The sequence below is a fragment of the Grammomys surdaster genome, unplaced genomic scaffold (genome assembly GCF_004785775.1).
Source record: "Grammomys surdaster isolate TR1022 unplaced genomic scaffold, NIH_TR_1.0 125940, whole genome shotgun sequence".
Classification (NCBI taxonomy): Eukaryota; Metazoa; Chordata; class Mammalia; order Rodentia; family Muridae; genus Grammomys; species Grammomys surdaster.
Window position 1 is genome coordinate 1,175,688 of NW_021620762.1, and position 26,946 is coordinate 1,202,633.

General features: G+C 46.6%; 1 protein-coding gene across 1 annotated transcript in view; it reads right to left on the reverse strand.

Annotated features, from left to right (window-relative positions):
- Tnrc6c (trinucleotide repeat containing adaptor 6C) overlaps positions 1-26,946 on the reverse strand; it is a 64,747-nt gene that overhangs the window by 32,383 nt on the left and 5,418 nt on the right. Inside the window, exons 3-6 of the mRNA XM_028752783.1 lie at positions 20,691-21,017; positions 10,778-13,378; positions 1,781-1,993; positions 509-675 (exon numbers count right to left, since the gene is read on the reverse strand). Coding sequence (XP_028608616.1) covers positions 509-675; positions 1,781-1,993; positions 10,778-13,378; positions 20,691-21,017 — 3,308 coding nt within the window. The remainder of the gene's footprint in view (positions 1-508; positions 676-1,780; positions 1,994-10,777; positions 13,379-20,690; positions 21,018-26,946) is intronic.

Genomic DNA, 26,946 nt, shown 5'->3' on the forward strand with positions numbered 1-26,946 from the left:
GTTCATTTTCCTATTGGATTCCTGTATACATCAGGGAGATGAGCTTTTTCTATGATGTAAATGATATCCCTCCCCGCTATTCTCCCTTCCAGTCTTTTGACTTTAATTCGGATGTTACCTGTTATGTACAGGTTTTATGATTTTTATTGCAGTCCATACACTACCTCACTCCCAAAAAAGAACTTCCTGGAAAAGACAAAATTCTTTATTTGTTATTAATATGAAAATAGCTTTTTGTTTTTTTCAAGGCAGGATTTCTCTGTGTAGACCTTGCTGTCCTAAAACTCACTATGCAGCCGAGGCTGCCCTTGAACTCACAAAGATAGGCCTGCCTTTGTCTCCGGAGTGTTGGGATTAACAGCACCACTACGCCCAGCCATGAAAACAGTTTTGATCTTGCCAATGTACAAGACTATCTAGAGGGAGTTCTGTCTTCCCAGCAATCACTAGCCCTGCCTAGACTGCAGGACAGGCATCCCAGCCTCCCGGCCTCCCCAGCAGCACCTACCTTCTGAAGTCCTTTTTTTGAGGCATTGCCCCAGGAGCTGCAGGATGAGCTGCTTTCTTGGGAGGCAGCATTGTTCCACATGTCCCCGTCCTCATCCTCCCACTGGCTGGCACCCAGGTTCATTTCGTCCGCACCACTGCCCCAGCCTTCTTGCATAGATTTGGAAGCTGGAAAAGAGCAGTGAGGAGCTTGTCACTCACCTGTCCTGAGAGGAAACCTGTGTCACCAGAATACACGAGGGGAGGGGAAGAAGGAACTATTGTTATCTTTAATCTATTTCTTTTCTCTTAGGTACAGGATGTGTATGTAATGTCTTCCTTTATAACTCCAGCTGTACTGCTCCAAACTTCCTCAGTCAACTCTACCCTCCCTCTAGACACACAGGCATTCTAAAACCAAGTCCCAGACTACAGGGGTGGTAGCAGTCTGTACACAGATGAAAATGCAACTAAAATGTGGATTCCTGAAAAATGCCACTGTCTTTCTTTTAGGTCTTAGCTTCTCCTTTAATCCCAGCTCATGGGAGGCAGAGGCTGGAGGATCTCTATGAGTTTGAGACCAACTCAATCTACAAAGTTCCAGACTAGCCAGGGCTATATAGTAAGACTCTGACTCAAATCAGTCAACCAACCTAGGACATACATCTATTGAGAAGCAAAGAAAACTGAACAATTCTGCAGCCATGGAAATAGTTATCTACTGTTTCTATTCATGGTCTTTTTCAGGATAGGGATGTAACCCAGGGCCTTGCAACATGCCAAGCAAGACGTCTACCAGGACAGCCAGGGCTACACAGAGAAACCCTGTCTCGAAAAACAAAGATATGCTCTAAAATTCAGTGAAAAAAATCTCGATAAATAGAATCCTCAGGCCTCATTTTATTTTGTGTGTATGACATACGTAAATTGTATGTGTGCTACAGGCATATAAATCTATAAATTCATAACACATGTGTGCACATGAAGGGCAAAGGAATGTATCAGGTGGTGTCTTCTATCATTTTCACTTTATTCCCTTAAGACATGATCCCCAACAAATGAAGCTAGCCATTTTAGCTATGCTAGCTGGGTGGGGAGCTCCCAGGATGCACCTGTTTCTGCCCTCCAATGCTGGAGTTGCAGGCACATGTAGCCATGCCTGGCTTCTTATGTAGGTGCTGGAGATTTGAACTCAGGTCCTTATACTTGCACAGCTAATAATCTTACTTACTGATCTACTTCCCCAGCCCCATGAATCACATCTTAAGTGCTAGGTCCAGGCATGTTGGCTTACCTGGTTTGCACAGGGCTGGGGCAGCAGCAGGACCGCTGGCTCTTCCAAATGGCACCACTGGCTCGGCAGGATGATCCCATCCACTGCCACTGCTGGGAGGCTTCCCCCACGCTGCTGTGCCATTGTCAACCAGGGTAGAAGGGGAAGATGGCTCTCCCCAGGAGTTCTCGGCCTTGGAGTGAACATTGGGCATCTCTCCCCAGCCGGATGAAACTGGGAAGGGAGAGAGTACAAGTGAACCGGAGAAGTCAGGCTCTGCAGTCCTCACCACCCTGTACTTCAAGGAGCCCTGCCTCTGCTGTCAGTGACAAGGGCAGTGCCAACAACTGCAAACTCCACTGGGTGGATCAGCTCAGAGGCCTGAGGAGACAGCACAGGGTGTGGCCAGCTCCAAATTGTTTGGTCTCAACATGAATATTATCTCAATTGTGAAATTTGTTAGTTTTCTTACTAATGATAGTATGGAACTGGTTCCGACAACACTCTTTATCCTAATAAAATGCAGTAACCCTGATTAATGACAAAAAGAACATGAAGCTATGAATCATTTTAAATTTCAAGCTCTCTGCTGAGCAAGTTTAAGCAAATTGTTAACAATAACTGGTAAGTTATCCCAATCAGTTACAGTACTACCAGTAACTACACACAAAGCAGTAACCAAAACTGAAAAGCAGTTTTTCAAACTTCTGGGGCAATTAAATGAAGAAGATCCCCATAGCTGGTCACGTGTTACTATGACCATCAGCAGAAAAGCTCGAGTCAGCAGGTGAGGGCAGGCTCATGATTCTTCTGATCTGGCGTTCTTCCATGGTCATGTCTTTCAAGGCCAGATTACAAGATATTAACAGAATAATTAAGTAAGTTAAAACTAAGAATAAACAGTCAGACCATAGTAATTAGTTAATCTATTTTTTTTTTGTAGAAAGTTTTGGTTCCTGTTAAGAATCAATAGAAAATCCTCTGTATGTAGAAGAGGATTCGCTGGCTTCACATCTCAAACCTTTGGGGAGAAGTGGAAGAACCACCCAGCAAACTGTCTTCCTGGGACAAGCTCATCTCTGGCAAGACTCACAAAGACCCAGCCAGGGTCTAGTCTCTAGAAGAGATGTGACAAACTGAAATATACTAAATCATTCTGGTACAAAGTAAGCATTTTCAGCTTACAGACAATAGTTTTAAATGCACAGCATTAAAATAATGTCCAATGCTTAAGTGCTGTTGCTAGAACAAACATGTTTTGGTATAAAAGTTGGACGGATCAGGTTGACCTAGCTTTATTTACATTTAGAACACTGATGGGGCCCGAGGACGAAGTTTAGCCGGAGAGCACACAACACCCATGAGACCCTGTTTCACCCTCAGCATCGGTGCCCACCTGACCAACCAAGCAACAATACCCAAACAAACAAGTATTTTAAAATACTATCCTTTTTTTTTTTTTTTGGCCAAAAGTTTTCCATTTTTGTGTGTGTATTCACTTTATAGGATTTCAGGGGGACCACACTGGATTTCCAACTTCCACCCACTTATTTCTCAGTGAAGGTCCTGCAGTGGAAGTCTGTGTATGAGTTCACAGGCTTTCATATTTCGGCATCCTTACCAATTCTGTAGCAGATCTACCTAATCCCCGTATCCCTACAAAATACAGGAGGAAAGCAAAATCCCCGTCCCTGCCCATAGCTACAAAAAGTACCCATCACTCAGACCTCTCTTCTGTTACAAGTACTGCAAAGTTGCTGAAAGTGGACTCCTTCTGGCTGGAGGCTAATTTTCGAGTCCCGGAGTCCAGACAGCAGCTCTGTCACAGCTTCTTTGCTGTGACACAGGAGAAGAGGGAAGTTCCTAGGATGGAGGTCTAAGACACTGCTCTCTAGCTTTTGCTTCTCTTAAGATGGCTAAGAGGCCAGCAATCACCGATGTAGGCAGAAGCCAAGCTTTCCCAAGCTTCAGTGTAGTGAACGGGACATGGCTTTCCTACGGTTAACTCACGTAAGCTCAGTCTAGAAAACCTTTTAATATTTGTGTCTGAAAAGCAAGCTTTGGAACAAGGAGCAGTGGACCCAAATGCAAAGTCAGCCTTTCCAGACCATAGGCCCCCTGGTGAGCAGCCTCAAACCTGTCTCAGCTGCCTCAGGTAGGATGCAGGACTCTTGAATCCGCTTCTCAAGAGCCATCTTCCCTTATTCAGACTTCAAGACTCTAACATGGAACCACTATCCTACGTTGGTACACTGTCTATAGGCTCTGGAACACGATGAACTGAGACTTCCCTCACTGCTGGACAACAGTGTAGTCTTCGTGAGCCAACGGGAGGTCCCCGGGGAAGGTCACTGACCTTGCTCCGATCAGCTCTATGCTGCCCTCAGCAAGCATCTTTCCCCAACACCAATCCCTCTAAAAGTGGTCAGAGCACCTAGGTGAAACAACAATGCTCAGGGATGAAATAAACAGCCAGGCAAAGAGTAACTGCAGGTTTGAGGACAGCCTGAATGGAAATCAGAAACCCACCCCTCTATAGCAACAAAACAAAACCTAATCCAATCCAAATCCCACAGCAGCACTTCTGAGACCCAGCTATCACTGAGGACAGTACCCTGAACAGTACTGCTCTTCTGCTTTATTACCATTTACTGCTCCTTGTGTGTCTGCAGCCAGTCAAGTGCTAGGGAGTACCCATCTCCAAGTACACTAGGTCACCAAGCTGTCTGTGTGTCTGCAGCCAGTCAACTGCTAGGGAGTACCCATCTCCAAGTACACTAGGTCACCAAGCTGTCTGGCGGTCTTCACAATCTGCTTTAACCCCTTAGAAACTAGTAACGTCTGACTTTACTCTTTCTTGTTCTCAGTCATTTCTCATTAGAGGTCAAAATAGCAGCTTGGTTGCAAGACGATGTAACAGCTTCAGGTTCTGCCCGGCGGCCCAACTGAGAATAAGCAACTAGGAGGAAACACTGTGAAGTGCAGTACAGAGCTTGACTTTGTATCCTGTGTCAGCATAGCCTGAGAGCACTCCACAAACAGCTGGGAATCTGATAAAATGACAGGTACAGGGACATTTCTTCAGGCTATTACCACTGTTCTAACCACAAAGTGAGGTGCGGTCAGGTCCAAACAAGCCAGTTAGCCAAACTACAAAGAATTTCCTAACATATGGGTTTTACATAGACTCCTGGAAACTCAGTATCAATACAAGAACAGGACATTTACCCTTTGTAGCATTTACCCCTGTAAGATTATGTTCATGGAGAACCTATATTTTCTGACATAAATAGAAATTACATAAAGCCAGCACAGGTCAAAAGAAAAGCAGAATTCCTACAAAATACCAAGTTTATTAACAGCAAAAACCTGGTCAAACACTAAAAGTGATGGCTGCTTTTGCTGGAATAAACGATCTGAGTAGAGCCATGAAAAGCCTATGCCTGTGCTTCAGCCTGTCTGATCTAGCTTGGCAGCTGTTGTGGCTATCACCCAGAAGTCTGTGTGGAATCCTGCTTGCTACTTCTGTGGGGTCAAAGAACAGCTTCACTTAACAAGCTTGCAAAAAAAAAAAAATACAGGCTTTGGTTACTTGCAATTCTGGGGTAGCCTGCTTTAGGTCTGAGATAGGCAATGTAGGGTAAAGTGTGGCCACTCTGTCCCCGTGGGAGAGGAGAGACTGGCACTGTAAGAAAAACACATCACACCATCACTTGCTAAACCATACACCGAACTTGACAGTTTCTAGGAAGGGGCTGACCAGATAGGAAAAAACATTTTGTTTTTGTTAATGGTATCTAAATTCACAGAAGCTTCTATGATACTGCTATACCTTTAAGAATATGTAGACTCCAGAAGCTGGAGGGGGACACAGGGACTGAGAAGCCACATTTTGCATTTGGAATTAGTCAATAGTACACTTTTCTGCTTTTGTATTTGGTAGTCATGTGCGCTTTCATAAAATATAGTTACACAGTGAGCTCAGTAATCCCAGTCCTACAAAGACAGGAAGATTCAATCTACTCAAACTGGTAAGCTCCAGTCCTGTGTCACCACCTCTTAGGTGTTCTTTGACACTTGAGGCTGCCCTCCAGTCTCCATACACATGTACACACATTTACACACACCTGAGTGCACACATGTGCATATATGGTGGGACTAATCATGCTATGTAGGCCATGGTGGTACCCACTCTCTTTTCTGAGACAGGGTCTCACTATGTAACTCTGGCTGTCCTGGAGCTTGCTTTGTGGACCAGGTTGGCTCCAAATTCAGATTTTCCTGCCTCTGCCTCCCGAGCCCTGGGATTAAAGCCATGAGGCACCCCCACCCCCAGCTTGTGGTGGCCATTTTTAAGTACCAAATCTTCTCAAAGTACTTTCCATTTTTACCACATACAGATCTCAATGCAGAGACCTAGTACTGGCCTCTCTTTTGCTACACTGTATTATTGTTTTCAACCAGTTTCTCACATGTAGCTCTGGCTGGCCTAAAATTTCCTACGTAGTCCAGGGTGGCTTCAAACCTCTGGTCTTTCTACCTTTGTCTCTTGAGGGCTGAGATTACAAGGATGTGCATTATACCATACACTCCATACACTAAGCTTTAATTTTCAAATTCTGCTTCCTCTGGCTTTCTTAGACTTCACTATATAAATCAGGCTGGCCTTGAACTCACAGAAATCTACCTGTCTCTTGAATACTGGGATTAAAGGTTCGCACCACTATGCTCATCTATTTCTTTCCCCCCATCAGTTACCTTTCCTCCTCATTTTCTTCATTCTTTCAAATCCTTGAGATTGGAGTGCTTAGCAACAGTCAGTCATCAGTTACAGAACCAGGAACTGGGACCAGAGGTGGCTCAGCAGGTAAGAGCTCCTGCAGTTCTTCCAGAGGACCTGAGCTCACTTCCCAGCACCCATGCCAAGCACCTTACACCTGGGCTGTAACTTCTTTAAGGGATCCAATGTTTCTGGCCACAGAGGGCACTTGTTCTCATGTGAGCACAATCTCTATGTGGACATATACCTATATATAATCAAACCAGAAACCAGATGTTCAGATGCTGAAGCAGCAGCCAGTTAATATAATTGAGTTCAGTAGAAGAAACTGGGCCAGAACTTTTGGCTAATGTTAAAAGTCCCAGTGCTGGGGCCCTCTGGGCTGGCGCAAGTGTGTCACTGGGAGTACAGCCCTTCATTCACTCTAGTGGAATGCTGCCACATGATGTCATTGTGCCCTACCTTTACGGCTTCTAACAGAACTCTGGATTTTTCACTAGAAATATTGATTCATTAAAAAATATGCTCCAATTGGGAACATCTGTGGGTCTGAGTACAGTCTGTAACTTAGAACTTTTATCCAGGGACAAAGAGGTGCAGATCCATCCAGAATTTCTATGTGGCAAGTGATACTAGAGAGTGCAGTGCGCTGGGTAGCTTGTGTGGGATAGGGATAGGCAAATGCACACAGAAGGGACACTCCTCCCGCCCCAGCTGCTGAATCTTATAATCACAGCCCAGGAGCTGTTCAATGCCAGGCTTGACCCTTAACCATGCATGGCCTCCCTGGGCTCTCTCTTGTCATCCTGTCACATAGACTTCACCTGGTTTGGCTCCCTCACTGGTCTGTAGGCCCCACATAGGCTAAATGACGACCATTTTATTCACTGGGTATGTCACTGCCCAGCAGCCCTCTGGCACAGTCAAGACTTCTTACCTCTGTTCTCACACCTTCTCTTCCCTCGTGTCGAGTGTTGGTGCCCTCAAGCCCTTGGCCACTAAGATGGCCTGGCTGGGTACTTGTCCTTTACCTCACCAACAGGTCAGAGTGTGGGTCACTCACCTGATAAGCAGAGGGACCTTTCCATTACACCCATGCTCTCTACATGCCCCTTGCTATTAGCTGTTATTCAACATGAAGTATTCTGCTACTTCAAGTATTCTCTTTGTGGGGCTAGAAATTGAACCCAAGGGCCTTCAGCATGTTAACAAAGTGCTTGTTCACTGAGCTGTAGCTCAGTGCACCTACCCTTTCTAGCCTCTAAGTAATTTTTGGTTGACCATAATTACTTATTCAGTTACTCTCCCACAGCGGTCTCCCCAGTGCACTCTATGCTGAGATCTCAACTTTCATGCACATCCTCTCCCACCAAAATGAGGTGCCCCAACTCTGAGCCACTCGTTTGCTTTTCCAAGCACTGTTCCTTTTAAGTGCCCCCTCCTGTACTCTGCAGCTATTCCCTCCCCTCCCCCCCACCAGACTGTCATCACAGGCTTCCCTGCGCAGATGTTTTTGAGTCAGAATGACCAATTTAAAGCCTAAACTTTCAAACTCTGCTCAGAACTGTTTCATGGTTCATGGTGCTTCTAGACACTGTCCAGATGCCTACAAAGGCCTCATTTGCCCTTGGTCCTCTTTGCAGGTTGCTTATTGCTGTAAGACCTTCTTCATGATGTCTAACTACTCAAGAATTCCTACCTGTTCTTCCCATTTGTCCCCTCCATCCATCATGGAATGAGAGCAGAGGACATAAAGAGCCTGGAACTGTCTCTGCTAAAGGCACGGAGCACGGCTGCTGCTGACACTTCACTCAGCTCTTGTTCAGAAGTCTGATTGGCCAGGATAGTGTTTTGAGCCAACATCTTTACATTTGTTTAAAAAAAATTTACAATTCCTTATTTTTGAGGAGCTACGACTAGTGGAAGTTAGAGAAGATTTTGTAGGCGTTGGTTCTCCCCTTCCACTATGTAGGTCCCAGGCACCAAATGGAGGCGTGCATCTTTATGCATCTATTGAGCCATCTCAAGGCCACAGAAGCCAATTTACATGTGGCAGTCAACCAGCACTCAGCACCTACTCTGATGGCCTCTCTGAGCCTCTACCAAGGCCACTAGTGGAAGTGACACTCTCTTGTACACCGGGCTGAGGATGACTATGAAGAAGCCTTAAGATTTCTAGGTGGGAAGACTTCCTCCTCTTGCCTTTTATGGTACATTTAAACTCAGAGAATCCTGGGGAGCTGGGTCAGCAGGTAAAGGGGCTGCCTCTGTAATCGAGAAGACTATCCTTTAGGCTTTCCTGCAGTCCCAGTGCTCAGGAGCTGCAGGAGGGACCCATGGAGCAAGCTATCTAGGTGGACTACCTGAGTCTTGGTACACAAGGTGGACCATGACTGAAGATACCTGATATCAACCTCTGACTGCTACAAGTAGTAACATACGTGTACACCTCCTCACTCTCATGTCCATGTACATGTGACCATATATAGACACATAAGCACACTACACATATACCCCCAAAACTCTTAAAGAACTACCCCCTGACAAGTCCCCAAAAACACCAAACAGGAAGGAAAAGCTAAAACCACGAGCAGGGCTGGCTCTGCCTCTGGGACTCAGTGACACATATGGAGGAGCAGCCCTCAGGACAGAGCAGCTTTACCAGGAAGCAACCAGACTTTAAGCCTGATCCTAGAGGCACACGTGACAGGCTCAGAGTGCAGCTCTGTGATGAGAGCGGCAGTCTGCTCAATGCACAGCATGGCACATATTTACAGCAGGGACATCAGCTCTGGCACAGCATCCATAAGCTCAGGAAGCACTAGACCCACCAGAAAGCGTAACTGCAGGAAACTGCTGTCACGTGAGGAGAGCTCCTGCAAATGGGCACACAGTGACCTCAATCACTGCTCAAGTTCTGCACTACTGCCTCAAGCACAGCGTTCTAAGTGCTACTACACAGACAAGGCTGGTTCGGGGGCTGACTGTCTAAGGAAGAGCAGGAGGCCAGGAAGTCAATCTGCAGGGCAAGTTCTCTCAAAGCTTCTTCTAGTTCCTCGCTTGTATCTGACTTCAGAAAACAGCTATGCTGTGAACTACACAGTATTTCCTTGAACACACGAGTGCTGTCATTTGGTGAGTACAGTTCTCAAGAATCAGGCTTACTTTGTGCTTGGAGCACAGCACTTTGCATCAACATTCCAGTTAGAAGCCTAGGGCTCCTGCTGCTTCTCCAAAGTCCACCTGCATCCTACCTGTGTCACCCATGCTTTACCACAGGCTTCTGTTCTCATAGCTACGTAAGCTCCCCGCGGGTCCAGCTGGGTTATCCCAGCATCATCATCTCTACTTTTACAGAGCACAAACTCCAAATATAAGTCTTAGTCTGACTTTGCATTTTGACTTGCAACTAAAATAAAAACACCACTTATATAATGACTCTTATGCTTTACAGACATTGTTCCATTTTCAGGGTGGAACCTTAAAACTACCAAACAGCTTTGCTGCAAATTCATCAGATTCTCCGGGACCGATAGCCTATCTCATCAAGTGCCGAGGCAATTTAAGGAAAGCTAGGGCTGAGAACCACTTGTTTTATCTAGTAATGAAGACGTTTTGCAAAAGAACACAAAATAATATGAGGGCTCCCAGGCTTCCCTGAAGAGGGCTATGCTGCTTTCCTCATCAGTACTGGGCACGGCATGCGAAGGCTGGATGGATTGTGGTATGGGGCAGACCCAGACTACATGCATGTCCAGGGCAGGACAATGAGCTTGCCTGTACTTGACTGGGTGGTGACTGTGATCAAGTAAAGCTTCATCAACTGGGCAAAGGTCAAGGAAATGCACAGAACCACTAACAAGTGATTTAGGCAGACAGGAAAGACTATAGCCACATGGCAGAAAGGCTTCAGAGTTGCTCCTATAAAAGAACGTCAATTGCCCAGTGGTTCCATAACTGACAAGGAACCCAGAAAAGCAGAGTACAACACAGTAAAACTTAAGTTCAAAACAAAATTAAACTTAGCCTGTCATTAGAAGCATGATGAAAAGGACCACGTGTGGCTGGAGCCCTGGCAGCACTGAGCATACCATCCAGCACTTCTTTTCCCTGGAAAACTACAAGAATTTGCTTTGTTTCTTCCCTATACTAGTCATTTGCTATGAGACTATCAGTCCAAGAATTCACACAGACACGGAGTACACACCAATGGTATGACCAGAGGGCCCACAGCATACCTGGGCCGAGCAGTGGTGACCGATTCAGCTGAGTGCCAGCCTGGTGTGAAGGCGGCGTCTCGGCCCGGTGTGTGGTGCTGCTCGAGGTGGGGGTCGTGGGGGTGGCAGGGGCTGTGGTACTGCTCTGGATGACTGGATTGTTTCTGTCCCACATGTTTACAGTTTTATTGTTGTAGGTGCTTGGGTCCCCCCAAGCTGAGGTACCATCATCAATTTCCATTTTGCGTCGGATGGAGGGTGGGGAAGGCTCCTCCCAGCCAGTCGCCTCACTGCTGTCCTTCTGCTTGACTGGCAGTGGCCCCCCAATCCACCCTGTCCCTGTCTGCTTAACAGAAGCAGCTCCTCCCCAGTTGCTCACACTGTTGTCTTGGGGCTTGTGAGCCCAGTTCTGCTGGGGACCAGGCTTGAGAGACTCCCCCCAGTTTGTACCTGGATTCACCTTAGCATTTGTGCCACTGCCCCAGCCACTGGTCCCACATCTCGTGGCATCATTCCAACCAGACCCTGACCTATTACCATCAGCATCCCATCCAGATCCATTTTTCTTTCCATCCCCTAGATGTCCAAGGACAGATGATGAGTCTGCCCAGTCTCCTGCTCCTGTGCTCCAGGCTGGGTTTGCTCTTTGTCCATCTCCCCAGTTTTGGGATTTGGGTTTCTGAGGTTCACCCCAGGTGGGTGATTTGTCCTCTTGGTTTACAGTCCCACTCCAAGCATGGCCACTCTTGGTGGCAGCAGCATTGTTAACAGCAGTAGAGCTTATTGAGTCCCCCCAAACTCCTGGGCCACTTGGCGCTTTGTTGTTGCTGTCTCCCCAGCTTGTGTTTGCTGGCACGGCGGCAGGTGGCGAGCTGACCCACCCCGATACTGAAGAGGTATTTGTACTGTTCATGATGGACCCATCAGTCTTCCCCCCTGAGTTTGAAGGCTGAGTAGCTACACTACCCCAGGCCTCTGTCCCATTGTCATTTTTCCTTTCAGACCTAGGGGACTCTTCAAATTCCCAGGCAGTGTTTTGCTTTACAGGAGTCTGTCCCCAACCACTATTGGACAGAACTCTTGGGTCAAGATCGTTCCTTGGCAACTGGATGTGCCCTTGGTCTAGAACCCCTTTGTCTCGCCTCCGGCCCTCTCCTGCCCCTTCCCTCCCAGTGCTTCCTTCATTGTGACTGCCGGACCCATCACTGCTTCCTTCACTTGCTGTAGTTCCAGAAGATGTGGCTTTGGCCCATGAGTTCATGTGTTCACTGCCAGGCTGCAGGGCAGGGGTCTGGCTGGCAGCACTGGCACTGTCCCACCCTGTTGATCCTTTCCCACTGATGTCACTACTGGAATGCTGGTTTGGGGGCTTCCCCCACTCCCCATTCATACCATTAGAAGAACTTCGGCTGGGGTGGCCCCAAGCTCCTGAATGGATATTACCAATGCCATTGTTGCCACTGCCCCTGCCCCAGGCAAGGATGCCAGGCCCTGCAGGAGGCCCTGAGTCCCAGGCGGTCCCTCCATTCCCTTCCTTCTGCACAGCACTGTTGGATCCATTCTGCTTAGCACTTAATGCTGAGTTCACAGTGTCTCCATTCCCCTGACTGAACCCACAACTGGTACTTCCTGTGGCAGGGTTACCAGGGGACAGTCCCCACACAGAACTGCCCGTTCCTTCCCCACCGCCCCCACCGCCTTGAGAGACTGACGATCCGTTAGCACCAGGCAGGCCTGGCAGGTGGGGTGGGATGATGGCCCCCATACCAACAGCCATGCCCCAGTTTGGCAGTCCATTTGTCTGCATTGCATTGATAGGGTTTGGTGAAGAGTTCATGGGGTTAGTGTTATTTGGTCCATCAGTGTTAAGGTTCTGAGGTTGTACGCTGAAAGACACATTCTGAGAAGTGGATGTCTGTGGTTCTGTGCTCTCTTGGGGCAGCAAGTTTCCCCAGGCACCCAGGGTGCCCACTGGGTTCCCATTCTGGCTGCCCATATTCTGACCTATGGCACTGACTGGACTGCAAATACTGGAAGGGTTGCCTGTTGCCACAGTTCCTTCATGCCCAAGTACAGGCCAGGCAGCTGGGTTGGCATTAGGATTAAGGTTGAGGTTAATGCCCGCATTGGAGTTGGAAGCACCCCAACAATTTTGACTTCTCCCATCTCCAATCATGTTGTCCATTTTCCCATCTCCACCACCAACTGAGCAGTGAGCCAGGCCAGAGCTGGAGCCTGTGGCTACACCCCACACTCTGGCCACGCCCCCGTTCCCATTGGCTCCTCCTGCCCCAAGGGCACTCTGGTTAGAAGGGCTTTGGACGAGTGCACCATTGGTGCCATGGCTGCCATTCGTCTTCTTCGGGTGGCCTGGGAAGCTGCTCTGGGTGCTCCCTGTGGCCATGCTCCTGTTCTCTGAGCCACAGTTGGAGGCGGAGTCAGTGTCGGTAGGACATTCTGAGGCAGAGTCAGTCTCGGTTACTGGGATGGACGGCCACACCTCCGGGTCAGTTCTGTCTATTATCACTTTATCCCAGCTGCAGTTGGCTTCACTTCTGTAAGAGGGATGCTGTCCCCAGTGGGAATTTTCATAATGATCTGCCAATCCACTGTGACCAAGATCTGGAAAAAGATGAAACAAAACTCAAAATTAGATTCTCCTCCAATTTGCCAACGAATCAACTAGGAAATAGTTTGGAGGAGAAAACTAGCTTTTTTTTTCTCAAGTTCTCAATTCTAAATGAAAAATGCAGAGCAAGCCTCAAAGGGGCTGTGGGTGTGGCTCAGCTCTGGGTGTGGCTCAGCAGTAGAGCAATTGTCTAGCACATCTAAGGTTCTGAGTTCCATTCTAGGACTACAAAACAACAACAACAAAAACAAACAAACAAAAAACCCCACACCAACCAACCAACCAACCAACCCACCAAGCCCCTTAAAACCCCCGAAGTTTCCTTGATGTTACATGACGACTGGACTGAGTGTGCAGAAGACAGCCACCAACGTTCAAACCTACCTTGGTGAAATTCTTAGGGATCTAATGGTGTGGGGCATGCACACCATTTCTTCTAAAGTGAAGGATGAGTTACTGCACTTATCCCCTTCCACCACCAATAAGGAAGCACAACATTTACTGGGCCTGTTTAGATTCTGGTGATAGCACATTTGCTCACTTGGGTGTGTTACTAAGGTCTGTAGACCAAGTGACCTAGAAAGCTGCTAGCTCTGTGTGGGGTCAAGAACAGGAGAAGACTTCTCAACAGGTCTAGGCTGTTCTGCAGGCTGTTCTAACACTTGGACCATAGGACCCAGCAGACCTGATGGTACCTGAGGTCTCAGTGGTAGACAGGGATGTTGTTTGGGCCTTTAGCTGGCCTATAGGTGACTCACAGAAGAGACCTTTGAGATTTTGGAGCAAGAATCTACCCTTAGCTGCAGACAAGTATTCTCCCTTTGAAAGACAGCTCTTGGCTTGGTATTGGGTCTTAGTGGAAACTGATCATTTGACAATGGGACACCAAGTTACCGTGGAACTTGAACTGCCCATCATGAGCTGGGTGTTCTCAGACCCTCCAAGTCATGCCAGGATGTGTACAGCAGCACTCCATTATCAAGTGGATGTGGCATAGACGTGATCGGGCTCAAGCAGGTCCTGAAGCCACAAGCCCAAATGCCTACGGGTTCTATTCCTGTTATAATGTCATCTGTTGAGATATGACTGTGTGTTCAGTTGACAAGTGTGTACCTGGGAGGGATATTCCTCACTGTCAACTTGACCACATCTGGAATTAACTAAAACCCAAGTGACTGGGCACACCTGTGAGGGATATTTTTTTCTGAATTAAATCACGTGAAGTGGGAAGACACACTTTTAACTTCGATCTTTTGAGGTGGGAGGATCCACTTTTGGTTTGGGCTACATCCTGGCAGGCAGCTTCTATCATAAGGACACAGAAGCAAGCTTGCTTTCAGCCTACTCATTCTCGATAGCAAGTCTGTGCCTTCACTGGCAGTAGAGCTTACATCTTTAGGATCCCAGTGTATAGTGAAGGCCAGCTAAGACATCCAGACTCATGGACTGACTGACTACTGGAATCTCGGACCTTCCATTTGTAGACAGCCACTGTTGGGTTAGCTTCTGACAAACCCCACACCACATCATTTTCACTCTGTAAGTTCTGTTCCTCTGGATAACCCTAATATACTCTGATTTTAAAATTTTTATCTTTTTATGTATATTTGGTATTAGGCCTACATGTATACCTGTGTGAAGGTGTCAGATCCTCTGGAACTGAAGTTACAGACAGTTGTAAGCTGCCATGTGGGTGCTAGGAATTGAACCTGAGTTCTCTGGAGGAGCAGTCAGTGCTCTTAACCTCTGAGCCGTCTCTCCAGCCCCCTCTCTCCTAATTTTGATGGAGCTCAGAGAAAGTCAAGGCCACTTGAAGAACTATCACAGTCATCAGAAGGAGCATACTGTGGTCAATATCAAGCTTTGAAAACAGAGAGCTTTGTTGCCTGACTTTTGTAAAAGTAACATAGCTGGGGAAACACAGGCCACACAACTCTCGATTCAAAGGTTGATACTGACCACAGTATGCTCCTTAGCTTAGTGAGTTTCACAAATAAACCTGAGAGAAGAGAAGGTGAGGGAAGTGGGGTGACTAGCTCAAATCTGGGACTATTAAGTAGTGAGAAACCAAAACACATGCTTCAGAACAAGACTCTCCTACTAGTTACCACATATCAATACAACTCCCCTAAATAAGGAAAGAGAAATGAGGTTCAAGTGTAATGCTAAATAAAATCTTTTCTCCTGTTTAAATGGCTTATATGTTTTATAAATAGGAGTCTATAAAAATCTAAGCAACATAACTGTCTTAAGTGATTAAATCAAAAAGGATTAAATCACAGCAGGAAGGGAAAAGCTTTCCTCTTGATTTTTAATACCCACATGTTACCCTAGGAGGATGAAATCTTCTAGGCAGAGTAGTTAACACTGACCTCCCAAAAGCTATATAGTAAGCCAAGTCCTAATTAGGCATTGACTTGGTCAGATAGGAAAGTTAGGACGGTGTGTTGAATGCTTTTATTAGCACAAACAGCAAAGGTGTTTGCACCACAGGTCTTTAACTGAATGACAAAGTAATAAACCACAAACTGGAGAAAGGAGTCCCTAGTGGTTTCAATAGCTGACTATGTGTGTTCCTTAATATTTACTGAGAGCACAGATTCCTTGTCCCTGGTTTTTGGGGACAGGGTAAATAGCATTAGCTGTCTTTAGCTCTTGAGACCCTTCCTCTCTACCACATGTACAATTTTACTTCATATAAAAATCTAAGGGAGAAAGTACTTTGTGCTCTAAGTATCACTGATGGAGGGGCAGAATCTCTCCCATCTCACCTGTCAGCTGCTATAAGCCCAGGCAACCAGCAATGTGGAACACAGAAAAAATTTGCTGTAACCAATAATGTGTCTAAAAGAATAATCTGTAGTGTTTCTATACAAGAGACAATGTCTCAAGGTTGAGACTATGAGAGACAATGAAGAAATGATGTAGGAGGGCGTGAGCCTGCCTGGAGCCACGGGCAGCAGGGTAGGCAATGCATGGACATGGCTTTGCTTAGTGCAGCACTGCAGCCAAGAGCTGCCACACACGCACTGGCTGGGGAGAAGCAGCCCTTCCACCCAGGCTCAGGGTCTGTTTCTCTCCTGTTTTAGCGATGAGGAAATACCTGCAGATGGTACAGTCCACCTCCCAGGAGCTGCAGCCCCTTGGAGAATGTGGCCAGTGGCATCCTGGGTCTGACTGTAACATGTGAGTCAACTCTGGCGCAGCTGCCAGTTTACTCCCAGCCAGCCTGGAGCAGACCCGGGACACCATGGGCAGTGCCCACCCATCCCATTCCAGCAGGAGGAGAAGCAGCCATGGGCAGGGCCTTTAAGCTTTTATGATCTAGTCATAGCTGATACTAAATTCTCTCAATTCTCAAAAACATTTTATTTTAGGACCCAGTAACAATTCATACCAGTAACAATTCACCTCTCTCCCATTCCTTTCAATTTTTTTGAAAGCTAGCCAAAATAATAATGGCATGTTGCCTATTGGCTGAATGCAAAAAACTGGTGTTTCTCCTTTATTTTATACTCCTCCTTGTCTTCCTCTACACAAGCCCTCAACACCTGCAGAGCAGCAATGTAGTAGTCTATGTAAGGTCCATACGTAAACTGGCAAGAGTCCAACAACAACTTCTTCTTCTTCATCGTCTTCTTCTTTTTTTTTTTCCTCAAGACAGGGTTTCTCTGTGTAGCCCTGGCTGTCCTGGAACTCACTCTGTAGACCAGGCTGGCCTCGAACTCAGAAATCCACCTGCCTCTGCCTCCCAACTGCTGGGATTAAAGGCACGAGCCACCACCACCACCCGGCAAGAGTCCAACTTCTTAATTATTTTCCTGCCTCAATCAAAAAAGGGTATAAGAAGCACATACTAGTCAGAGCTTCTTTTATAAATGTATAAAGCAGATATGAATAAAATACATTTAGGCAGAAGGAAAAAATGTTTAAAAAATATTTTTAAGGAAAAAAGTTCTAGTTGGGCGATGCTGGTGCACACCTTTAATCCCAGCACTTGGGAGGCAGAGGCAGGTGGTTCTCTGTGAGGCCAGCCTGGTCTACAGAGTGAGTTCTAGGACAGCCAGGGCTACACAGAGAAACCCTGTTAGAAAGAGAAGAAAGGAAAAAAAGAGAAGAGAAATGAAGAGAAAGAAAAAAATGAAGAAAATGAAGAGAAGAGAAAAGAAAGAAAAGAAAAGGAAGGAAGGGAAAAAAAAAAGAGAAGTCAAGAGCTAAAAGCTGCAGTTTCCCTGAACCCTTGCAAAGCCAGGAAAGCCAGGGTCTGTAGAGAAGACGACAAAGAATGCTTCTTCAGAAATGAGCACTGTGTGAACTCCTCTGTGTACACACAGATGTATCCCTGTGATCAGGGCAGGGTAGGTTTTCCTCCAATTGGTTAAACAAGCTCTTCTCCAAGTCAACTTCCTGTTGGGCTCCTCTGTGACAAAGCCATGGTCTCACTCACCACCAGCAGCCTGTACAATGAGCATCTGGACTGTGGCTGGGAAGACCTTTTCACCTCTGCCTACCTAGGAAGGAGCAGAGGCCTTCACATCGCCCACCCTATCCAGGTAAGTGCTTGTGGCCCATGTCTTCTGTTTAGGAAGCCTACCTTTTCTAAACCTATGGCCCTGGCTAAGGCTGCCAGAAGATCTCCCCTCAGTTTTTTTCCTGGGCCTTTCTAGGCTCCTGTCACTTGTCATTGGGTAAATTTATTTGAGAGCCCAGTTTCTCATGAAGGAAGTTACCCACAAAGTTATATATAAACTACAGGCATAGAATTAACTACTATAAGCTTGATGCTTGAAAATAGAACTTTCAGAGCTGAAGAGATGGGTCAGTGGTTAAGAGCACTGACTGCTCTTCCAGAGATCCTAAGTTCAATTCCCAGCAACCACATGGTGGCTCACAACCATCTGTAATGAGGTCTGATGCCCTCTTCTGGTGTGCTGAAGAGAGCAACTGTGTACTCATATACATAAAAGAAAATAGAGTTTTCAATTGGTAGATCATTATAAAAGTCTGTTTCTGCTTTAAACCGGACTACATTTCATTGCTGTCTCATGTTACTGAACATTACGAATCTCTAGGGATGATGATAATAATTATTACTTTTGAGACGGGGCTCTACTAAGCCCTGACTGAAGCCTGTTATATAAAACAGGCTGGTCTTGAACTCACAGAGATCCACCTGCCTCTAACTCTAACACGGTGCTGAGACTAACAGCATGCACTGGCATTCCTGGCCAGAACTTACTTTTGCACACAAGCATCAGAAATCTTGGTCATCCTACAACACGGGCTATGTTGACATCAGTAAGTTTCATGTGACAACATACTGTCTATACTGAATCAACACAGAGGGATAGGACAGAACCTGGGGTCTGTTCTCCAGAGACCCGTGGCCTAGCAGACATATAGCTGGTTCTCAGTCATGGGCTTCCCTGGCCTGGGCATGTGGTCAATGGAAGAGTTCACGTAGTACACACAAGGTCAGGGGTTCTATTCCCAACACTGAAAATGAAAACAGCAAAGCAAGCAAATAAAAACAACAGAGATGCACAGCCAGGCTGTTCTGACCATCATGGAACACATGACAGAGGTCATGACTGCTTCCAAGAGGCCATGATCAAGTCCCTCTGCCTCTGATGCACATCTGCTTGCCTGTCAGTTCTAGTGCTGTGGAAGAAAGGGCATCCACTGAGCAGGAGCCTACAGGAAGTGAACATTCCCCACTCGTCGCAGCTAGCTGCAGGTATTTACTGAGAGTCTGCATCTATTCACACACTCTGCTCCGCACCACAGGCTCACCAGTTGCTTGTGGTGGTTTCTGAATCTGGAGAGGACTGAAGAATTAGTACTTAGCATTTAGATCTGTAAATGGTAAAAGAGCACCCAATAAATAATATGACTTGTTGGCTTAACAGGGAACAAGATGTTAGAGCTTTGATAAGAAGTGGGACGGCAGAAGGAAAAGAAAAGGAATTAAGTTTTGATGCAAGCAGAAAACTTATGATTCCTGTGGAATACACTGAAATGTACTAGCAGAATTGGACCTAGGTTTGGTTTTCGTAAAGCATTTGTAACATGAAAAGGAGAAGCTCCTTCATAGTCAACTCTAGGAGGACAGCAGAAAGCCTAAGTCACAGTACATTGCATACAAGTCACAGGTAGAACACATGACTGCATGGCCCCAGCCGCTGCAGGACCGCTACACAGGTGCCTTTTCCTTTTGCCAAACGCCTCTTACAGGCAAGGTGATGCAACGTGAAAAGGAAAACCCTTTTTTACCTGATAGGAGTCCCAAGTGCCAGGACTGTGAGTGACTTGGCTCAGGTCACATGGAAGGATAATCTAGCCTGCTTCTGTCACAGCTGCTCACTTAGACGTCTGTGGTTTTCTACAACACTGTGTCATTCCAGCAGTGGCCACAATGGACAACTCAACCTCTGTGGAATAGTATTTGAGTGGGAAAGGAAAGGGAACGAGTTCTGGAGAGCAGTCAGTCCTCTCCTTTAGATGAGTGTAGAACCAGTAGACGTCCACTCCACCAGGTCAGTCATCCACTGCAAGCTCTCCCACTCCTCAGACTCTCACCTCAGCTGAGAGCTGAGACTCTAACAGACTCAGCAAACCGACACATTGCAGCTCCAAGAGGAGTGATGGGGACAGGCACAGGAATCTCTGAATAGAGGCAGTGGAGGGCAGTCCTCCACATGGACCTCTAGGGAAAACTAAGCACTGTCACCACTGAGGCCACGCAGACAACACATGTTGACAAGACATAGCTATGGTGGCAGGAAAACTAAGTTTGTACATTAGGGATATGGCGAGTGTCTGAGGGGGCTGCTGGGTCAGTGAGGTGAGAGGAACATCCAGCTGGCAGCACTGCCAGACACTGGTGGGAGAAGAGAGACAGTGTAAAATGAAGCTGTCTGGGAGTCGAGAGCCAATTTCCCGTTTATACTCATTATATAGACTGATTTAATTTTCAGACTTTTTTTTAATCCATCAAGAGTTACACTCTACACAATGTGTGTGTTCTATAGTGGTCATGCAACTATATAGATATGCGTCCTGCCCAGTCTTGTGTGAATACCCCCCCCCCCACAAAGTCCCACTATGGTGCACAGGCTAGCCCCAAACTCTAGGTAGGACACAGAAGATCCTCTCACCCTGGCCTGAGTAGTGGAGACCATAGGCACATGGAAACAAAGCCACAGGATTGAGGGAGCAGTGCAATAGCCAAGCACCTGTCTAGCAGTTACAAGGCCCTGGTCCTACCCCTAATATCAAACAAGTCCCACTCGTCATGGTTCTTACCTGGCTGGAGTTTGCTAGGATGCTGTTGTGCCCCAGCTCCAGGGAGTGGAGGAGGGCTGGCCCCTGCAGGCCCAGCAGCCTGTGCTGGGCTCACACTAGTCAGACTCCCTGTGGGTAATGGCTGGCCTCTCTTTAACAGCTGCTTCTGTTCTTGCTGGCGAAAGCGTGGAGGCACCTCCCGAGGCAGGTAGCGGGATGCAGCTGGCTGCTGGCCACAGGTAGATGCACGTTTGCCATTGCTGCCGCTAGAAATAGTGCTGGTGGAAGTACTGGGACTGGTACCGGCAGGTTGGGGCTGGCTTGAACAGGTCTTAGTAAGTTCTGGCACTGAAAAGACCCAAAAGGAGAAAATGACCCAAAGCTTCAATAAAACCTTAAAATTCAAATAAAACATACACAGTACCCGAGGAGGTACTGCTTGTTTAATTCATATGTCCTTCGACCTCCTGAGTGAGTGTAGGCATGACCTACTATGACTTCTAGAGAAACAACAGTCCTCTGCACTTTGGGTCATGGCGACGACATGAGAGCATCTCTGGAGACCTTACCTGCAACACTGCTGTGCTTCACAGACGTGTGGACAAGGATGCAGGCAGCCTGCTCTACAAACACGTGTATCAAGTGTGTCAGTGTACAGATCTTCTGATCTGACCCTTAATACTAAGACCTACCTTCATCCTGAGTGTGTGCCATTATCCACGATAGAGAGGGAAAGTTTCTACCTAGTTAATTTGTAAATGTCTTTCCTTTTATGGCTGAATAAAAGCTTTATACAAATGAGTTAAGAAATAATTCCAGGTATTTTATTTTACATGTTGTAGTGTTTTGCCTGCATGTGCATAGCTGGTACCCACAGGGGCCAGAGAGAATCAGATCCTCTGGAACTAGAGTTACAGATGGTTGTATGCTGCTATGCGGGTGTTGAGAATGGAACCTGGGTCCTTTGGAAGAACAGGGAATGGAACCTAGGTCCATGACTGCTGGGATATCTCTCCAGCCATTGCAGGTATCTCTCTTAGGTACAAGTAAACCCTCTGAGTTACAACTATTATAAGACAACACTAAGGTCTATAAGCTATTTCTACTTTCCTTTTATTAGCAGATCCAATTAGCCCAGTGTTGGTCTTCTAGCATGGACTCTATTGTGTACTAGGTAACCATTACATTGTCCATACTCTCAGGGCCTTTCTGTCTTTCTATCATCTGTGCCTATCAAGAAAGCCACTGGATCCCCTCTCTACAGTGACTCTGACTAAGATTCTCAGGGTGCCCTTTCTAGAGCAAGGTCCTGACAATCCATCCAAAGGCCTTTCACTTCCAAGCCTCTACTGTGTTACCACCCTACCTTAGCCTCTCATTCCCAGAAGATAAATTTGACTTTACTCTGCAGAAAAGATAAAAGCAATTAGGCAAAACCTTCCCAAGTTTCTGCCACCACAGAAATGCAATCAACACACTCTTTCCTGTGCTACATATCCGTTAACGCTCATCTAAGAGTAAGACTGTAGTCTCATAGTGTGACACATTTCCCAAATGCTAACATCACATAAAGTCACTGTTTTTGTCTGTGTGTTTTACTGTCTTCTTTCCTAGTGGCATATGTATACCTGGCAGGTCTCAGGGAAAAAAGAAAGATGGATGGTGTCTTCTTGGGCTGTGATTTTCCACCCATAACTCTCCAGAGCAGAGATGAAGACCTAAAGATTGGGTCTTAGATTAACTTGTTTTATAGATGTTTACATCTTTTCTTGCTTCAATATGGCAGATAACATTCTTTTAAGAGAAAAGATGAGATAATTACTTATGTTGCCATGGAGGGTGGAGAAATGTACCCTTCTTCGACAGCCTTGGATAACCACCCGGCCCCTGTTCTGCCAGCCTCTTTCTGTGTACGATGCCTCTTCCTGCTCCTCATTTCCCATTCCTCCCTGCCCTCCTCTTCTGTGTGTGGTGTTTCTGTTCACCTATAAAGGCACACTGTGCAAGGCGATAATGACCTCCTAGTACTTAAAGCCAATGCCACGATCCGACCCTCTGCTCTTACTTCTAGTCTTCAGGCCCAAAGACTTCTGTCCTGTGGTCACCACTGATGGTCACTCTTGCCTTCATATTGCCCAACCCACAAAGATGACTAAGACAGTGACAACACAGCTACTGATCAGTACCAGGAGCCAGTCCAGGTCTCTTCTACTTTACCACTAGTATTTTTACAAAAGACTGAAAGAGACAGGAAGACAGCTCATCACGTAAAGGTACTTGCCACATAAACCTGCAGACCGGAGTTCAATCTCTGGAGCCCAATGTAAAGGTGGAAGGAAAGAACCGAGCCCATAACACTGTTCTCTGACCTCCACATGTGGCTGTGGAATGCACGCCCTCCTGCCCTATGCACTATCACCTACCTAACTAGACAAAAGGACAAGTTCAGGGCTATTGTTTGTTGTTGTTGTTGCTAAACCCATCACAGAAAAAAAAATGCACATTAAGTAAGCAAATGCTGTAAGTCAGTCCATCTAAGCCAACGTCTAAGACATGAATACAGAATATTCAGTTCCTTGTTCCATGGAGCTTGTGTGGCACATTAGGGGAGTCTGATATCCATGAAACCTCCCTTTCCCCTTGATAACTGCTACCAGGAGAGAAGAAAGACTGGCAGAGACTCAGAGGAATGCTTCTCACGATATTAAAGGATAGGAGGGAGAAAGCAAAGAATGCCTGACAGAGACCAGTTCCGGGCTCCTAACTCTACAACAGTTCCCATCCAGCCCTTTACAGGAAAAGCTTGCTGTTCACTGGCACAGGAACAGACACTACTTGTATTCTTAGACTACTGGACACACAGGTACCCGAGGAAGCCTGCAGCCGCCGTCCTCATGTCTCCTGCACGTATTATCTATCTCAAAGCATGCAGATGACTGTGAACAAACATGAATGCCATCCCTACCATGTTCTCTGCTGTGAAGACCTTGTTCATCATCACAGAATGAAAAGGGGAGGTGATACTTTTAACAGAGGAAGGCACAGGAAATACCGTGTTCAGAGCTTCACCGCCTCCTCTTCATCCCAGTAGAGAGCTCCAAGCACAAGAGAGCCGCACGAGGCAGGTGGGTCAGGAGCAGCTGCCTGTCTCTTACTGCTCTGTGGGTCTTCCACACCAACCAACTCCAAACTTTCATTCTCAGTCATGCTCTGGACTATTCAAGAGTGGGCACCTACACTCACACAGCCTCATCTCTGAAGCAAACACAACCCCAGTGCTGCCTCCAGCCCCGAGCCCAGGCTTTATCTCCAGCTGTCAGCTGGGTAGGGCCACTTGGAAGTCATTTCCCTTCCAAATGAAGATATCCAAGAGTGGAGCAACAAGTCCCTGGGGACGAGCCAAGTGTCCCTTTCTGTAGGACAGCAATGAAGCACAGCCCAGACTTCTTACCCAACTGAATCAACAACTGGGAAAATAAAAATTGTGACCACGTGAAGTTACCAAGGTGTGCTGTGAGTTTAAGACAGAGACAGTCCCCCTGACCAGACACGGTGGCACGACTCTGTCATCTCACCACCTGGACAGTGAAGGCAGAATGAGTGATAAGGAGTTCAAAGTAATCTCAGCTACACAGCAAGTTTAAGGCTAGCCCAAACTACATGAGATCACATCTCAAACAAAACTTGAAGCCCAGGCTGGCTTCATACACTTGGGCTCAAGTGATCCTCTGCTTCAGCCACCTGTATAGCTATAGCCATATGCCATTACTGTGAGCTAAATGGAATTTCTTCTCTACTCTATCTCTCCTTCCCTCCTCCTCCAGCCTTGTCTTTTCTCTCCTCTTGTTCTCTCCCTCCTGAGAATCACATCTGGGGCCTCACACATACTAAACATACACACTCTATCACTGAGGCACATGCTTAGCCCTTTTCATTATGTTTCTGTTGGGACGGTACTTTTCTAGAAAATATACTACATTTAAGAATTTGTTTTCTTGGGGCTGAAGAGATGGCTCAGCAGTTAAGAGCACTGGCTATTCTTCCAGAGGACCTTGGTTCAATTCCCAGCAACCACATGGTCGCTCACAACTGCCTGTAACTCAGGTTCTAGGGGATCTGACACCCTCACACAGACATACATGCAGTCAAAACACCAATGTGTATAAACACCAATGTGTGTGTGTGTATTGGGGGGGGAGAGAGAGGGAGGGAGAGGGAGAAGGAGAGGGAGAGGGAGAGAGAAAGGGTTACTTAAAGTTTGAAACTGAACCAGAGTTAAGAGCCTAGCAGTTGAGAGAGGTCACAGGCTGCTTCAGGTGGCAGGTTTCGCTCTGTACCTCACGCTGATGCAGAGTATGTTGTCTCTCAAATGGAGAAACACACTTTACTATATATCACAAAGAGCCTGGGCGTCCTGGAGAGTAATATGAACATGCTCAGTTTTTGATCTACATGTTTCTTTTCACAGACTGTTTCCAGCTGCTAGAAGTGCTAATGCCTTGGGCTGGTCCTTTGGGACTCAAAGAAAGAAGAGCTGGCTGGACGAGTAAAGCAGTGAGGTAGCCAGCCAACAATGCTGTACAGGGGAGCTGCTCTGCCGGGCTTCTGCACATAAGGTGCTGAGAAAGCTTCCAATTTAAGCCAGTCTTTTTTGGCTTTCTGCTTTTTTCAGATCTAAATTTCTGATTCTGTTCCTGCCATAAGACATAGGGTATTGAGACCACCCTGCCATCCTCTTTTTCACATAAATGCATCTAGGGCACATTACAAAAGAAGCAGCTTTCAGCAAGCTAAAATTCTTGGTTTCACCGCCTAATATGCATTTCACATTTTCTTAAGTGAAGATGACACCTGCTGGCACAAGATAGGTATGTTATTTAAGAAAGAGAATCTCTGAAAACTATATTCTAAGAAGTCATTTCTGTTTTCTGTTAAGGACTTCGGCAGCATGGTCCCAACTAGCCCAGCAGCACCAAGTCCTCCACAGACCGGGCTCCAGAAGATCAGATGTCAGCTGGGACACCTTTTCGACCTTTCGGTCTCAGCATCTCTAAAGAGCCACAAAACAAGAACTGTGCCTCAGGGCTGGGCCATTCAGCTCTGGTTCTACCCTCGCTGGGCAGAGGCTCTTCCAGCCAGCCACAGCCATGACCATGCTCTTAGGCTCCTGGCCTTCTCTCTGCCATGCTGTTGGACCTCTGTGTTTTGAGTCTGACTTTCAGCCTTGCTTCCAGTTTCCTGGCATTGCTCTGGCCTCAGAGACAGGATGACACCTGCTGCCTACCTGTTCCTTCCTATGCTGTGTTACTACAGAGTTCTCAATGTAGTGTGCATGGTCAAACTACTGTCACTGCTTAAGACACAAATCCTAGTAACAAATCCTCTCTCCAGTGCCTTTCCTTGCCTTACGGTCTTCTGAGGAAGAAGGTGCTCATTCATTCAACAGCCTTATGAATTTATTTATCCAGCTGCTGGTCTGGGGCTGTGTAGGGAGGATGGCAGCTAGGGGCCATCTTTGTGATCTAGTGAGCCAAAGAACTGACGTTTGCAGGTATGTTCTGTACCAGTGCATCGTGCCAGTTACTCTGAAAGGTATTAAAATTAAATTAAGTGCTACTTTCAATATAGTGCCAAAGATAACATTAATGTTAATGTAAAGTTATTTTAACAATAAGAATAATTTAATTCAGCCGGGTGGTGGTGGCACACGCCTTTAATCCCAGCACTTGGGAGGCAGAGGCAGGTGGGTTTCTGAGTTCGAGGCCAGCCTGGTCTACAGAGTGAGTTCCAGGACAGCCAGGGCTACACAGAGAAACCCTGTCTCGAAAAACCAAAAATAAATAAATAAAATAATAATAATAATAATAATAATAATAATAATAGTAATAATTCAAAAGTAGATAAGGTTGAAAGCTGTGCTATATTAAGCCGAGCGAGCAATACAGCGTAAATGCCTGCGGCCTTTTTGAACTCATCTATGTCAATTCCCACCACGGCATCACACTGGGCAGACAACACAAAGCACAAAAAAGGATGCACAAAGCTCACGAGTGCTCTCTTGCTCCCCTCTCAGTCAGTTGCCCTCAAGTGTCCACGCTCTGGGACAAACAGGGTTTCCTCCATCTCAGAAAGGAGCTTGAGTAGACTCGGGTCTCGAGTCTTCTAGGATACAAATGTGCTGAAAACAACTCCCACAGGGCTGCAGGCATTATCTTTAATAAACTAGTAAATTGTGAAAGAGCTAAAATCTTGGTCTACTTCCTAGCAAGCGTAGAAT